The sequence below is a fragment of the Cherax quadricarinatus genome, chromosome 32 (genome assembly GCF_038502225.1).
Source record: "Cherax quadricarinatus isolate ZL_2023a chromosome 32, ASM3850222v1, whole genome shotgun sequence".
NCBI lineage: Eukaryota > Metazoa > Arthropoda > Malacostraca > Decapoda > Parastacidae > Cherax > Cherax quadricarinatus.
This window is the reverse complement of record NC_091323.1, coordinates 33,114,362-33,131,861: the sequence shown is the minus strand read 5'-3', so window position 1 is coordinate 33,131,861 and position 17,500 is coordinate 33,114,362. Positions and strand designations below refer to the sequence as shown.

The window sequence follows — 17,500 nt, the reverse complement described above, 5'->3', positions numbered from 1 at the left end:
TGACCCTCGCGTAGTAGATAGTCTTCAAACCTCTATTAATTAACCAGTTTGAGGCTCTGAAGATCACGTTTTTGTTTTTTCCTTCATATATCTCTCTCTTCTTTCTTCTTCTCTCTTCTTTCTTCTTCTTTCTTCTCTCTCTCTCTCTTTCTATTCTCTTTCTCTCATTCAACTCTCTTTGCATTGAATTCTTTCTCTACATCACTAATCCCATTCCATGTCTGCCTATCCTGAGAGAGAGAGAGAGAGAGAGAGAGAAAGAGACAGAGAGAGAGAGAGAGAGAGAGAGAGAGAGAGAGAGAGAGAGAGAGAGAGAGAGAGAGAGAGAGAGAGAGAGAGAGAGAGAGAGAGAGAGAGAGAGAGAGAGAGAGAGAGAGAGAGAGAGTAGTGAACTATCAAGGCCAGAGTTCACGTGAGTGGTTTAGCCATGAACCTCTGAACTGCACGTGTCACAGTTTGAACCTACCCTTTGTTGAACCAGGTGTGGTGTTACATCCAGGTGTGCTAATGTAACAAGCTAGGTGTGCTAGTGTTTACCTAGCAGTAAGTAGGTACCTGGGTGTTAGTCGACTGATGTGGGTCGCATCCTGGGGACAAAATTGACCTAATTTGCTGGAAATGCACTGCATACCCAGGGGCTTTCTATATACCAGTATGTCATGGGTGTCAGCTATGGTCTGTATAAGTTGTATCATGTACTTGTAGAAATAAATATTATTATTATTATTATTATTATTATTATTATTATTATTATTATTATTATTATATTTATTATTATATTTAAGCTTTATGTGATCTTAAGTGCACTAACACCTAGGTGTAACGTTCTGTTTAGGGTTTAAGAATATTGTATGGGACTGTTTTGAGCGTAGGATAACCTACGGTAATCTAGAGGCAGGGCCAGGAGCTATGACTCGACCACTGCACCCACAAAAGCATGGTAGGGCCTGGATACCCACTCAGCCTCGACTCTGACAACTCTGCCCAACTATCCTCGTCTAGCACACACCTAGATAATACAACATACTTCTTAATCTAGTCAGATGATGATAATTCATGTCTGCGCATATTACCAGTGTTTACTGTCCAAGTTTCCTGTTATCCGTCGCTCCTATATACTCCCATGTCCTTCTGTGTTGTGCTCCCATGTCCTCTCATGTACTTTAGTGTACTCCCATGTACAACACTGGTAAGTGTGTACATTTAATGTTTCACGTATTTAATCGTGTCCTTGGTGGGCCACCCTGCCTTGGTGGGCCACCTTGCCTTGGTGGGCCACCTTGCCTTGGTGGGCCACCTTGCCTTGGTGGGCCACCTTGCCTTGGTGGGAATCGGCCGATGTGTTAAAAAAATAAAATATGTAAGCCAACCTAACCTAACCTAACCTAACCTAACCGAACCTAACCTAACCTAACCTAACCTAACCTAACCTAACCTAACCTAACCTAACCTAACCTAACCTAACCTAACCTAACCTAACCTAACCTAACCGAACCGAACCGAACCGAACCTAACCTAACCTAACCTAACCTAACCTAACCTAACCTAACCTAACCTAACCTAACCTAACCTAACCTAACCTAACCTAACCTAACCTAACCTAACCGAACCTAACCTAACCTAACCTAACCTAACCTAACCTAACCTAACCTAACCTAACCTAACCTAACCTAACCTAACCTAACCTAACCTAACCTAACCTAACCTAACCTAACCTAACCTAACCTAACCTAACCTAACCTAACCTAACCTAACCTAACCTAACCTAACCTAACTTAACCTTCCCTAACCTAACCTAACCTAACCTAACCTAACCGAACCTAACCTAACCTAACCTAACCTAACCTAACCTAACCTAACCTAACCTAACCTAACCTAACCTAACCTAACCTAACCTAACCTAACCTAACCTAACCTAACCTAACCTAACCTAACCTAACCTAACCTAACCTAACCTAACCTAACCTAACCTAACCTAACCTAACCTAACCTAACCTAACCTAACCTAACCTAACCTAACCTAACCTAACCTAACCTAACCTAACCTAACCTAACCTAACCTAACCTAACCTAACCTAACCTAACCTAACCTAACCTAACCTAACCTAACCTAACCTAACCTAACCTAACCTAACCTAACCTAACCTAACCTAACCTAACCTAACCTAACCTAACCTAACCTAACCTAACCTAACCTAACCTAACCGAACCTAACCTAACCTAACTTAACCTAACCTAACCTAACCTAACCTAACCTAACCTAACCTAACCTTCCCTAACCTAACCTAACCTAACCTAACCTAACCTAACCTAACCTAACCTAACCTAACCTAACCTAACCTAACCTAACCTAACCTAACCTAACCTAACCTAACCTAACCTAACCTAACCTTGCCTAACCTAACCTAACCTAACCTAACCTAACCTAACCTAACCTAACCTAACCTAACCTAACCTAACCTAACCTAACCTAACCTAACCTAACCTAACCTAACCTAACCTAACCTAACCTAACCTAACCTAACCTAACCTAACCTAACCTAACCTAACCTAACCTAACCTAACCTAACCTTCCCTAACCTAACCTAACCTAACCTTCCCTAACCTAACCTAACCTTCCCTAACCTAACCTAACTTAACCTTCCCTAACCTAACCTAACCTAACCTAACCTAACCTTCCCTAACCTAACCTAACTTAACCTTCCCTAACCTAACCTAACCTAACCTTGCCTAACCTAGCCTAACCTAACCTAACCTAACCTAACCTAACCTTGCCTAACCTAGCCTAACCTAACCTAACCTAACCTTGCCTAACCTAGCCTAACCTAACCTAACCTAACCTAACCTAACCTAACTTAACCTTGCCTAACCTAACCTAACCTAACCTAACTTAACCTTGCCTAACCTAGCCTATCCTAACCTAACCTAACCTAACCTAACTTAACCTTGCCCAACCTAACCTAACCTAACCTAACCTTCCCTGACCTAACCTAACCTAACCTAACCTTTCCTAAACTAACCTAACGTAACCTTTCCTGACCTAACCTAACCTAACCTAACCTTTCCTAAACTAACCTAACCTAACCTTTCCTGACCTAACCTAACCTAACCTAACCTTTCCTAAACTAACCTAACCTAACCTTTCCTGACCTAACCTAACCTAACCTAACCTAACCTAACCTAACCTAACCTAACCTTTCCTAAACTAACCTAACCTAACCTTTCCTGACCTAACCTAACCTAACCTCGTCTAACCTAACCTGACCTACAATACAGAAGACAGCCTTTGTCTGTTAACGTCTGTTGGGTTTGATAAACTGGGAACATTGTGAGAAAATTAGCGTTTTTAAGAAGAGTGATAAATTGCCTGCCAGACGTAGGAGAGCATCGTGCGCTCTGGCAGCGGCGGCACCGCCGTCACAGTCACGTACCGGAAGCGAGACAGAATCACTCAATATTGAATAAGACGCCTCGCTCGCTCCTGCACTCAGTCATGCAATAAACATTTTTGCAATGGGTGATTCATGTTGTGTACATGATCGTTGCTTCATAAGGTAAGATTTCACACACACACATACTATGGTGTCTCGTAGCTGGCTGGTAGCGCACTCAGCTAACACACCGAGGTCTGTGGTTCGATCCCCGGTACGGGTGGAAACATTGGGACGTCTTTCCTTAAGGTACCTACTGTCCATGTTTACCTAGCAGAAAATAAGTACCTGGGTGTTAGTCGACTGGTATAGGTCGCATCCTGGGGACAAAACTGACCTAATTTGCCAGAAATGCTCTGCATAACCAGGGCCTTTCTATAAAGTCGTATGTCATTAATGTCAGCTATGGTATGTATAAGTTATATTATGTACTTGTACAAGTAAAAATTATTATTATTATTATTATTATTATTATTATTATTATTATTATTATTATTATTATTATTATTTTTATTATTTACCAAGAATCTTTCATGTTTCGATCATATCTCCCTCACAGGTGTTGGAGATGCTGAAGGAGGCTGTAGAGGAGGATGGTGGAGCACCTGTAGGAGACGAGGACGAAGGCAGCGATGTCAGTGGCTATCACAGTGACTCTGACTCTGCCATAATGATGTCAGGGAACTCACCTTACGTCAGCAAACACGCTCGCTTCAACTTCCTCACCAGATCTGGTCAGTGACATCAATAACAAGACAGCTATATTAAGCTAGCTTATATTAAGACACATGACAAATGCAAAGTTCTAAATGTTGGACAGGAAAATAACCATGCCACATATAAACTAAATAATGTAGATCTTAATATTACGGATTGCGAAAAGGATTTAGAAGTTGTGGTTAGCAGTAATCTAAAACCAAGACAACAGTGCATTAGTGTTCGCAATAAAGCTAACAGAATTCTTGGCTTCATATCTAGAAGTATAAATAATAGAAGTCCTCAGGTTGTTCTTCAACTCTATATATCCTTGGTTAGGCCTCATTTAGACTATGCTGCACAGTTCTGGTCACCGTATTACAGAATGGATATAAATGCTCTGGAAAACGTACAGAGGAGGATGACAAAGTTGATCCCATGTATCAGAAATTTTCCCTATGAGGATAGACTGAGGCCCTGAATCTGCACTCTCTCGAAAGACGTAGAATTAGGGGGGATATGATCGAGGTGTATAAATGGAAAACAGGAATAAATAAAGAGGATGTAAATAGCGTGCTGAAAATTTCCAGCCAAGACAGGACTCGCAGCAATGGTTTCAAGTTGGAAAAATTCAGATTCAGGAAGGATATAGGAAAGCACTGGTTTGGTAATAGAGTTGTGGATGAGTGGAACAAACTTCCGAGTACAGTTATTGAGGCTAAAACGTTGTGTAGTTTTAAAAATAGGTTAGATAAATACATGAGTGGGTGTGGGTGGGTGTGAGTTGGACCTGACTAGCTTGTGCTGCTGGGTCTGGTGCCGTGGAGGTGACCAGACTGGGTGGGTCATTGGACTAATCCGGGGGGAGTGGGTCATTGGGCTAATCCGGGAGGGGGGACATGGACCTGCTCCGCATGGGTCAGTAGACCTGTTGCATTGTTCCTTCTTTCTTATGTTCTTATGTGCAACAGTTGGGTATCTTTATTGATGAAATATTTCGCCTACACAGTAGACTTCTTCAGTCAAATACAAAGGAGGCAACAGTAGTAATGAAATAAAGATGATGTCATCAGTCCATCAACCTTGGAGGAAAAAGTATTTGAGGTGGTCAGTCCCTCAGCCTGGAGAAGAGCTCAGTTCCATGGTCTGGAACAAGGTGGTCAGTCCCTCAGCCTGGAGAAGAGCTCAGTTCCATGGTCTGGAACAAGGTGGTCAGTCACTCAGCCTGGAGAAGAGCTCATTTCCATGGTCTGGAACAAGGTGGTCAGTCCCTCAGCCTGGAGAAGAGTTCAGTTCCATGGTCTGGAACAAGGTGGTCAGTCCCTCAGCCTGGAGAAGAGTTCAGTTCCATGGTCTGGAACAAGGTGGTCAGTCCCTCAGCCTGGAGAAGAGCTCAGTTCCATGGTCTGGAACAAGGTGGTCAGTCCCTCAGCCTGGAGAAGAGCTCAGTTCCATGGTCTGGAACAAGGTGGTCAGTCACTCAGCCTGGAGAAGAGCTCAGTTCCATGGTCTGGAACAAGGTGGTCAGTCCCTCAGCCTGGAGAAGAGCTCAGTTCCATGGTCTGGAACAAGGTGGTCAGTCACTCAGCCTGGAGAAGAGCTCAGTTCCATGGTCTGGAACAAGGTGGTCAGTCCCTCAGCCTGGAGAAGAGTTCAGTTCCATGGTCTGGAACAAGGTGGTCAGTCCCTCAGCCTGGAGAAGAGTTCAGTTCCATGGTCTGGAACAAGGTGGTCAGTCCCTCAGCCTGGAGAAGAGCTCAGCTCCATGGTCTGGAACAAGGTGGTCAGTCCCTCAGCCTGGAGAAGAGTTCAGTTCCATGGTCTGGAATAAGGTGGTCAGTCCCTCAGCCTGGAGAAGAGCTCAGCTCCATGGTCTGGAACAAGGTGGTCAGTCCCTCAGCCTGGAGAAGAGTTCAGTTCCATGGTCTGGAACAAGGTGGTCAGTCCCTCAGCCTGGAGAAGAGCTCAGCTCTATGGTCTGGAGCAAGGTGGTCAGTCCCTCAGCCTGGAGAAGAGCTCAGTTCCATGGTCTGGAACAAGGTGGTCAGTCCCTCAGCCTGGAGAAGAGCTCAGCTCCATGGTCTGGAACAAGGTGGTCAGTCCCTCAGCCTGGAGAAGAGCTCAGCTCCATGGTCTGGAACAAGGCGGTCAGTCCCTCAGCCTGGAGAAGAGCTCAGTTCCATGGTCTGGAACAAGGTGGTCAGTCCCTCAGCTTGGAGAAGAGTTCAGCTCCATGGTCTGGAACAAGGTGGTCAGTCCCTCAGCCTGGAGAAGAGCTCAGTTCCATGGTCTGGAACAAGGTGGTCAGTCCCTCAGCCTGGAGGAGAGCTCAGCTCCATGGTCTGGAACAAGGTGGTCAGTCCCTCAGCCTGGAGAAGAGCTCAGCTCCATGGTCTGGAACAAGGTGGTCAGTCCCTCAGCCTGGAGAAGAGCTCAGCTCCATGGTCTGGAACAAGGTGGTCAGTCCCTCAGCCTGGAGAAGAGCTCAGTTCCATGGTCTGGAACAAGGTGGTCAGTCCCTCAGCTTGGAGAAGAGTTCAGCTCCATGATCTGGAACAAGGTGGTCAGTCCCTCAGCCTGGAGAAGAGCTCAGCTCCATGGTCTGGAACAAGGTGGTCAGTCCCTCAGCCTGGAAGAGCTCAGCTCCATGGTCTGGAACAAGGTGGTCAGTCCCTCAGCCTGGAGAAGAGTTCAGCTCCATGGTCTGGAGCAAGGTGGTCAGTCCCTCAGCCTGGAGAAGAGTTCAGCTCCATGGTCTGGAGCAAGGTGGTCAGTCCCTCAGCCTGGAGAAGAGTTCAGCTCCATGGTCTGGAGCAAGGTGGTCAGTCACTCAGCCTGGAGAAGAGTTCAGCTCCACAGAGCTGTTGTACGTGTGTCTTAATCTTCACCTTGTCTGTATTTTGTACCATTTTCAACAATAGTTTATGTTAAATAATCTGTTATCCTGCCTTAGCTTATTTTAACTCAGCACAGTTATCCTACCTCAGCTTAAATCAATATATGCCTTTCTCTGTATTTGGCAGCATACTTACCTGAGGATGCCGCCTATAACACATACCTAACACCCAGATGCATATTTACCACCTAGGTGCACATGGGCAACGTATGCAAGGAAGCTTGCACATACGTCTCGACCAACCCGGGGATCGAACTCGGGCCCCTAAAGTTGTAAGCCCCCAAAATTCTACTGTTGATCTACAGGTCTAGTCCAAGGGGTTCTTGTTTAATCCACAAAGCCAAGCTCTTATTTTGTGTGATGAGAGCTGGAAGTGGTGTTCAAAGAGTCTCCTTGAGTTATATAAATCCACGAACATAACACCATCTGTGACATAAGGTATAAAACTGGGGCCCAAAAAAGCATCTTGGGAATATAAGGAAGAGGATCCAGTAGCATCCTGAGGAGGTAGGTAGGTAGAGTGCTACTGGATCCTCTTTCACACGTCCCCAAGACGTGTGTATTGTACCAGACAAGGTGTGTATACTGTGTATTGTACCAGACAAGGTGTGTATACTGTGTATTGTACCAGACAAGGTGTGTATACTGTGTATTGTACCAGACAAGGTGTGTATAATGTGTATTGTACCAGACAAGGTCTGTATGTTGTGTATTGTACCACCTGTACGGACTATCCAGAGAGTACGGCAGACTGTGTGTATACTCTCAGAGCTGTACTGATTCCATTTGTACCATTTGTTCCATTTGTTCAATCCGGCACCAGTCAGGTTGCTAATTTCTAGATTGTCTCCAGTCTGTTCCCTTTTTTGTTAGTCGAGGGCTGCACACTGGCGCTCAGTACTCGAGGCTCGGTTCATACACGGAGAGTGGAAGTGGAGGATAGAGAGAGAGCCTTCTGATTTACCATCCTTGACTCACGCGCCTAGATAATGCATGATAGTCATTAAAACAGATAGTAATAGATAGCCTCGGCGGTGTGTGGACGTCAGAGTACTTTGGTGTTTGTCGTTCCCATGTACTCCCTTGTACTTTCATGTACTATCATGTACTCCACATACCCTTATGTTCTTACATGTACTACTATATATTCCCATGTACTCAAATATACTGTTATGTACTCCAGTATACTGCTATGTACTCCAATATACTCCCATGTACTCCCTCGTACTCTCATGTGCTCTCATGTACTCCCTCGTACTCCCATGTACCCCCTTGTACTCTTGTGGAAGGAATTTCAAAATTTTTGTTTTGACTATGAACAGAGTGAACGAAATTAATGAACAAAACACTAAAACAATGCGCATTTTATGAGAGAGAGAGAGAGAGAGAGAGAGAGAGAGAGAGAGAAAGAGAGAGAGAGAGAGAGAGAGAGAGAGTCGTAGTACAGACATGGGCCAGACAGTTTCACTATACCATGGGCAGTGTTTGGCCCACATACCCCAGCAGGGAGAGTTGTCCGATGCCCACTCCATCCTCCCTCCCTGCCCATCCCTCCATCCTCCATCCCTGCCCATCACTCCATCCTCCATCCCTGCCCATCACTCCATCCTCCATCCCTCCCTCCCTCCCTCCACACACACTGACGTTTTTAATACACTGGCGACTTTGCTTGTCACTGTACCACAATACTTTCATTATTTGGCACCTGGCCCATGGTACCTGGCACCTGGCCCATGGTATCTGGCACCTGGTCCATGGTACCTGGCACCTGGCCCATGGCACCTGGCACCTGGCCCATGGTACCTGGCACCTGGCCCATGGTACCTGGCACCTGGCCCATGGTACCTGGCACCTGGCCCATGGTACCTGGCACCTGGCCCATGGTACCTGGCACCTGGCCCATGGTACCTGGCACCTGGCCCATGGTACCTGGCACCTGGTCCATGGTACCTGGCACCTGGCCCATGGTACCTGGCACCTGGCCCATGGTACCTGGCACCTGGCCCATGGTACCTGGCACCTGGCCCATGGTACCTGGCACCTGGCCCATGGTACCTGGCACCTGTCCCATGGTACCTGGCACCTGGCCCATGGTACCTGGCACCTGGCCCATGGTACCTGGCACCTGGCCCATGGTACCTGGCACCTGGTCCATGGTACCTGGCACCTGGCCCATGGTACCTGGCACCTGGCCCATGGTACCTGGCACCTGGCCCATGGTACCTGGCACCAGGCCCATGGGACCGGGCACCTGGTCCATGGTACCTGGCACCTGGCCCATGGTACCTGGCACCTGGCCCATGGTACCTGGCACCTGGCCCATGGTACCTGGCCCATGGTACCTGGCACCTGGCCCATGGTACCTGGCACCTGGCCCATGGTACCTGGCACCTGGCCCATGGTACCTGGCACCTGTCCCATGGTACCTGGTACCTGGCCCATGGTACCTGGCACCTGGCCCATGGTACCTGGCACCTGGCCCATGGCACCTGGCACCTGGCCCATGGTACCTGGCACCTAGCCCATGGTACCTGGCACCTGGCCCATGGTACCTGGCGCCTGGCCCATGGTACCTGACACCTGGCCCATGGTACCTGGCACCTGGCCCATGGTACCTGGTACCTGGCCCATGGTACCTGACACCTGGTCCATGGTACCTGGCACCTGGCCCATGGTATCTGGCGCCTGGCCTATGGTACCTGGCACCTGGCCCATGGTACCTGGCACCTGGCCAATGGTACCTGGCACCTGGCCCATGGTACCTGGCCCATGGTATCTGGCACCTGGCCCATGGTACCTGGTACCTGGCCCATGGTACCTGGTACCTGGCCCATGGTACCTGGTACCTGGCCCATGGTACCTGGCTCATGGTACCTGGCACCTGGCCCATGGTACCTGGCACCTGGCCCATGGTATCTGGCACCTGGCCCATGGTACCTGGCACCTGGCCCATGGTACCTGGCACCTGGCCCATGGTACCTGGCACCTGGCCCATGGTACCTGGCACCTGGCCCATGGCACCTGGCACCTGGCTCATGGTACCTGGCACCTGGCCCATGGTACCTGGCACTTGGCCCATGGTATCTGGCACCTGGCCCATGGTACCTGGCACCTGGCCCATGGTACCTGGCACCTGGCCCATGGTACCTGGCACCTGGCCCATGGTACCTGGCAACTGGCCCATGGTATCTGGCGCCTGGCCTATGGTACCTGGCACCTGGCCCATGGTAACTGGCACCTGGCCAATGGTACCTGGTACCTGGCCCATGGTACCTGGCACCTTTCCCGTGGTACCTGGTACCTGGCCCATGCTACCTGGCACCTGGCCCATGGTACCTGGCACCTGGCCCATGGTACCTGGCCCATGGTACCTGGTACCTGGCCCATGGTACCTGGCACCTGGCTCATGGTACCTGGCACCTGGCCCATGGTACCTGGCACCTGGCCCATGGTATCTGGCACCTGGCCCATGGTACCTGGCACCTGGCCCATGGTACCTGGCACCTGGCCCATGGTACCTGGCACCTGGCCCATGGTACCTGGCACCTGGCCCATGGTACCTGGCACCTGGCCCATGGTACCTGATACCTGGCCCATGGTACCTGGTACCTGGCCCATGGTACCTGGCACCTAGCCCATGGTACCTGGCCTATGTTACCTGGCACCTGCCCCATGGTACCTGGCACCTGGCCCATGGTACCTGGCACCTGGCCCATGGTACCTGGTACCTGGCCCATGGTACCCGGTACCTATCCCATGGGGCCTGGTACCTGGCCCATGGTTCCTGGTACCTGGCCCATGGTACCTGGCACCTGGCCCATGGTACATAGCATCTGTCCCATGGTACCTGGCACCTGGCCCATGGTACCTGGTACCTGGTCCATGGTACCCGGTACCTATCCCATTGGGCCTGGTACCTGGCCCATGGTTCCTGGTACCTGGCACCTGGCCCATAGAAAGTACATGATAACAGTCACACCTTAAGTAAATTCTATAGTTAGAGAAATACTCTCTCTCTCTCATATATATATATATATATATATATATATATATATATATATATATATATATATATATATGGACAGATAGATAGATATAAACTTGATAAAAGTCTTATTGACACCAAGCTCTTGAGCGAAACGTTCTGATAATATTTACGCTGTTTCGCGCATCTTTAATCACTCTTCATGTAGAAAGGAATCTCTATAGTTTTCTCTCTTAACCCAGTATAGAGCACTTCCATCTATCTTGTTTAGGATAGATGGAGGGAGGGAAGGAGAGAGGGAGGGGAATAAGGTACGAGGGATGGAAGAGGAAACATAAAAAAGGGAGGAGGAAGGAAGGAAGGAAGAGAGAAAAGGGGTAGAAAGGGACATGTACAGCACACGTGGATGATGGGGGGGGGGAGCAGAGAAAGAGAGAGTAGAAGAGAGTCTGGAGGGAGGGAGTGAGGGATGTTTCACTAGTATTGGAGTAGGGAAGACCTGCCTCTGACCTCCTTCCAACACACACACACACACACACACACACACACACACACTCACACACACACACACACTTTTCCTCCCTAACCACCACCACCAACCACAATCCACCACCAACCACAATCGCCAGCAACTCTCTCTCCCTCAACCACAACTTCTACCACTATTTCTTAAAGTTGAATTTCCTCGTTTGTGCCTCTTACTAACATTCTTATATTATTACAGCTGTTTTTCACCTGCCGCACACCTGTCTTTCACGCCTCCGACATATTCCACACCTGCCACATACCTGATTCTAAATTCACATCTCTATGCGGCCCCACGTGAAGTCTAAAGCATCCTCTCCACACACACACACACACACACACATATATATATATATATATATATATATATATATATATATATATATATATATATATATATATATATATATATATATATATACATATATATACATATATATATATATATATATATATATGTGTGTGTGTGTGTGTGTGTGTTAGGCTATGGTTAGTACACAGACGGATGCCAAATAACAGTTGGTGATATAATGCGCTTTTCCAGTACTCAGAACCTGACGTAAACGAAAGTTTCCCTCAGTATTAAGAGGTAGCGAAGCCTTTCCAGCCTCTGAAACAGATGTCAGCAATCTCTCCTCCCCTGATTCAGACGTAAAGAATTGATCTTCCCATTGATTCAGACGTTGACGAACCGTCTACCACTGATTCAGACGTTGACGAACCGTCTCCCACTGATTCAGACGTTGACGAACCATCTTCCACTGATTCGGACGTTGACGAACCATCTGCCACTGTTTCGGACGTTGACGAATGTTACAAAAAACGCGATTCTAAAAGCTTAGAGATCTCCAGTGAATACTAGAAAGGACTGCCCTTCTAGCATCCAGCCTGTTACTGGGTTTTCGTAACAAGTAGTCAGTATCCTTATCCAATTATCCATTCAAATTCAGTATGGTTCAATAGCGCTTTAGGATTACAACTGGTAGGCTACTAACTAGAGAAATTAAAATTTAATAAATTTATTAAGTCTATAAGTTGTCTAGAGGTATATTATCAAAGTAAATTAAATCACATCAATCAAAATAAAATCAATCTCTCGAGTTCAATATTATTGTGCTGAAAGCACATATCACATTTATAATTCTTAAGTACCGTCAGGTACATTAACAGCACAATAATATTGAACTCGAGAGATTGATTTTATTTTGATTGCTGTGATTTAATTTACTTTGATAATATACCTCTAGACTTAATAAATTTATTAAATTTTAATTTCTCTAGTTAGTAGCCTACCAGTTGTAATCCTAAAGCGCTATTGAATAATACTGGTTCTAATGGATAATTGGACAAGGATACTGACTACTTGTTACGAAAACCCAGTAACAGGCTGGATGCTAGAAGGGCAGTCCTTTCTAGTATTCACTGGAGATCTCTAAGCTTTTAGAATCGCGTTTTTTGTAACAACGAACCATCTGCCACTGTTTCGGACGTTGACGAACCATCTGCCACTGTTTCGGACGTTGACGAACCATCTGCCACTGTTTCGGACGTTAACGAACCATCTTCCACTGATTCGGACGTTGACGAACCACCTACCACTGATTCAGACGTTGAAGAACCATCTGCCACTGTTTCGGACGTTGACGAACCATCTGCCACTGTTTCGGACGTTGATGAACCATCTGCCACTGTTTCGGACGTTAACGAACCATCTTCCACTGATTCGGACGTTGACGAACCACCTACCACTGATTCAGACGTTGAAGAACCATCTGCCACTGTTTCGGACGTTGACGAACCATCTGCCACTGTTTCGGACGTTGATGAACCATCTGCCACTGTTTCGGACGTTGACGAACCATCTGCCACTGTTTCGGACGTTGACGAACCATCTGTCACTGTTTCGGACGTTGACGAACCATCTGCCACTGTTTCGGACGTTGACGAACCATCTGTCACTGTTTCGGACGTTGACGAACCATCTGCCACTGTTTCGGACGTTGACGAACCATCTGCCACTGATTCGGACGTTAATGAACCATCTGCCCAACATATGAGCTTCAATAGTAACAATGTATCACAATATCATCACTTGTAATATTAAATGATTGTACTAAGTCACTATTATAAAGCTAATTATGTATGTACCTAACTAGGTACATATCTACGTATGCATATAATAATGTATGTTCAAATATACCTATTTCAATATAGAGTAAGAATTAGCATTAGTCTGCCCGAAATGCCTAGGCCTGCTAATGGCCTTCCTTGTAATTAATATTTTGTGATATGTAAACCCCACATTATAAGCTCTACAAGGATATGAACATTTTGATTTGATTTGATTTGATTCGGATGATAACGAACCATCTTCCATTGATTCAGACGCTAACGAGCCATCTGCCACTGATTCAGACGCTAACGAGCCATCTTCCATTGATTCAGACGCTAACGAGCCATCTGCCACTGATTCAGACGCTAACGAACCATCTTCCATTGATTCAGACGCTAACGAGCCATCTGCCACTGATTCAGACGCTAACGAACCATCTTCCATTGATTCAGACGCTAACGAGCCATCTGCCACTTACTCAGACGCTAACGAACCATCTTCCATTGATTCAGACGCTAACGAGCCATCTGCCACTGATTCAGACGCTAACGAGCCATCTGCCACTGATTCAGACGCTAACGAACCATCTTCCATTGATTCAGACGCTAACGCGCCATCTGCCACTTACTCAGACGCTAACGAACCATCTTCCATTTATTCAGACGCTAACGAGCCATCTGCCACTGATTCAGACGCTAACGAGCCATCTGCCACTGATTCAGACGCTAACGAGCCATCTACTACTGATTCAGACGCTAACGAGCCATCTGCCACTGATTCAGCCGCTAACGAGCCATCTGCCATTGATTCAGACGCTAACGAACTATGTTCCATTGATTCAGACGCTAACGAGCCATCTGCCATTGATTCAGACGCTAACGAGCCATCTGCCACTGATTCAGACGCTAACGAGCCATCTGCCACTGATTCAGCCGCTAACGAGCCATCTGCCATTGATTCAGACGCTAACGAACTATCTTCCATTGATTCAGACGCTAACGAGCCATCTGCCATTGATTCAGACGCTAACGAGCCATCTGCCACTGATTCAGACGCTAACGAGCCATCTGCCACTGATTCAGACGCTAGCGAGCCATCTACCACTGATTCAGACGCTAACGAGCCATCTGCCACTGATTCAGACGCTAACGAGCCATCTACCACTGATTCAGACGTTAACGAACCATCTACCACTGATTCAGACGTTAACGAACCATCTCCTGGAACTGGTAAACCCTCTGTAAACAAACCCTCTTCCGAACCAGACATAAAATTCAATCCTTTTTCTTCTTACGATACCTTGAGGGTGTTCCGGGGGGTTAACGCCCCCGCGGCCCGGTCCACTACCAGAAACATTTTCTGAACCGGACGTGAGAGAACCATTTATTCACCGAACCAAACATGATCGAAGTTCAAGGACTCGTTTTCTGAGTGAAGCGCAAGTGAATCCTTACCTCACTGTATCACGGGGGGACGAACCTCGTCCTCCAGTTGTTGACAAACTCTTGTCTGTGACAGACGTACACCAACCTTGGTACTGCATTACGAACCCTGGTACAGCATTACGAACCTGGTACAGCATTACGAACCTGGTACAGCATTACGAACCTGGTACAGCATTACGAACCTGGTACTGCATTACGAACCCTGATACAGCATTGGGAATCTTGGTAATGCATTACGAATCCTGGTACGGCATTATGAACCCTGGTACAGCATTATTAACTCTGGTTGGGCATTACTAACCCTGGTAATGCATTACTAAACCTGGTACAGCATTACGAATCCTGGTATAGCATTACTAACCCTGGTATAGCATTACTAACCCTGATACAGCATTACTAACCCTGGTACAGCATTACGAATCCTGGTACGTCATTACGAACCCTGGTACGAAAGCAAATGAGACTTAAGCCGTTGTGAACCTTAATCAGAATTAATATCTATCTATTTATCTATCTAACTATATGGTTCCTGTTCATTGTTATCTCCATTGTTCTTCCTGTGATTATCTGGTTATATCTTTGTGATTTTGGACGTGAGGAGTATGTTTCTCGGTGTATATATGAGTATACTTTGATCCCTATTTAAGGTATTAACGTGAACTAATCACTATTTTAGGGTTTAAAGTAATTTTGACTGGTGGTGAACAGGTGACATGCAGCCTTAACGACCCTCGTGTGGTAGACTTTAAACCCCATTAACCAACCTATTTAGGGCATTATTGTGTTAAATATTGTGTAAATACACGGCCTAAGTGGCAGGTTGTATTAGTTGTAGCCCTGAAACTATGTTGTAGTCCTGAAACTATGTTGTAGTCCTGAATCTATGTTGTAGTCCTGAATCTATGTTGTAGTCCTGAATCTCTGTTGTAGCCTTGAATCTATGTTGTAGCCCTGAATCTCTTGACTGTTGTAGTCCTGAATCTCTGTTGTAGCCCTGAATCTCTTGACTGTTGCAGCCCTGAATCTCTTGACTGTTGTAGCCCTGAATCTGACGGTATTATAACCTCTCTTGGGTCATGTATACGGAAATCTTCCTAAAAACACTATGTATTCTCACTCTGACCTCCTATGTATTATCTTTGGCCACATGCGCATTATCTTTGGCCACACATGTATTCAAGCTACAAGCAACAAACGCCAGGCACAACCCGCCTACGGTCAAAAAATTTCTCAGCGAACGAAAGTTGACCGAAAAAAATTGACTGGTGCTCTGAGAGGGTCAAGAAAGTGCTTTCCAACATCCCCAGCCAGACGACTGTCGACCCTACTGTGCTGGTCTAAACGGGTCAGAATGCTCCTTGGGTTCCATGTGAAGGAGGGAAGGAGAGATGTAGGGAGGGAGGGAGGGAGAGAGAGTGAGTGAGGGAGTTAGGAAGAGTAACCTATATCCAACCATCTCACTTTCTCGCCCCGTCTGGGAGGTGCTAGGGACGCTAGTGCTCCTTAGGATGGTCTCTGGTATGGTTTCTGGTCTCTGGTATGGTTTCTGGGTCACTGGAATGGTCTCTGGTCTCCGGCAGGTTCTCTGGCATGGTCTCTGGTCTCTAGGATGGAGGGATAGCTTGGATAAAGGGACAGATGACATCCAAGACGCAACATTGGCTTCCAGTGGAACACAATCAGACGTAAACAAGAGATTCAGCGTCTGGTTTACGTTAGGTTATTTTTACACATAATTTTAGACTTGTTATCCTTCCTCATTTCATTTGCAGGTTAAGTGCTGTTATCTTGTTTATTAGGGAGTGTTTCCATAAGATACCTGCTGTCCATGTTCACCTAGCAGTCGGGTACCTGGGTGTTAGTCGACTGGTGTGGGTCGCATCCTGGGACAAAAATTGACCTAATTTGATGTCATTGATGTCAGCTATGAGCTGTTTAAGCTGTTTACCTGGAGTTTACCTGGAGAGAGTTCCGGGGGTCAACGCCCCCACGGCCCGGTCTGTGACCAGGCCTCCTGGTGGATCAGAGCCTGATCAACCAGGCTGTTGCTGCTGGCTGCACGTAAAGTACTTGTAGAAATAGATTATTCACTATAAAGTGCAGCACTGTCTATAGTATACTACCCCCCCCCCAGGATTCGACCCACAACAGTCAACACCCAGGTACCTACTTACTGTTAGGTGAACAGGGACAGCAGGTGTAAGGAAACATGCCCAGTGTTCCCACCCATGCCGGGGATTGAATCACTTTCCCTCGGTATGTGAGGGGCAGTGACACATACGTGAATGAGAAATGCGTGAGGTGTGAGCGCAAACTGCCTAGCATGGGTCAGCAGTGCAGCAATGCTGTGAGTGTGACCTGCCTAGCATGGGCCAGCAGTGCTGTGAGTTCGAACTGCCTAGCATGGGC

The 17,500-nt window shown here is 47.0% G+C and overlaps 1 protein-coding gene across 1 annotated transcript in view; it reads left to right on the top strand.

The window, feature by feature from the left end:
• LOC138853516 (uncharacterized) overlaps nt 1-17,500 on the top strand; it is a 184,775-nt gene that overhangs the window by 114,842 nt on the left and 52,433 nt on the right. The window contains exon 2 of the mRNA XM_070090621.1: nt 3,991-4,165. Coding sequence (XP_069946722.1) covers nt 3,991-4,165 — 175 coding nt within the window. The remainder of the gene's footprint in view (nt 1-3,990; nt 4,166-17,500) is intronic.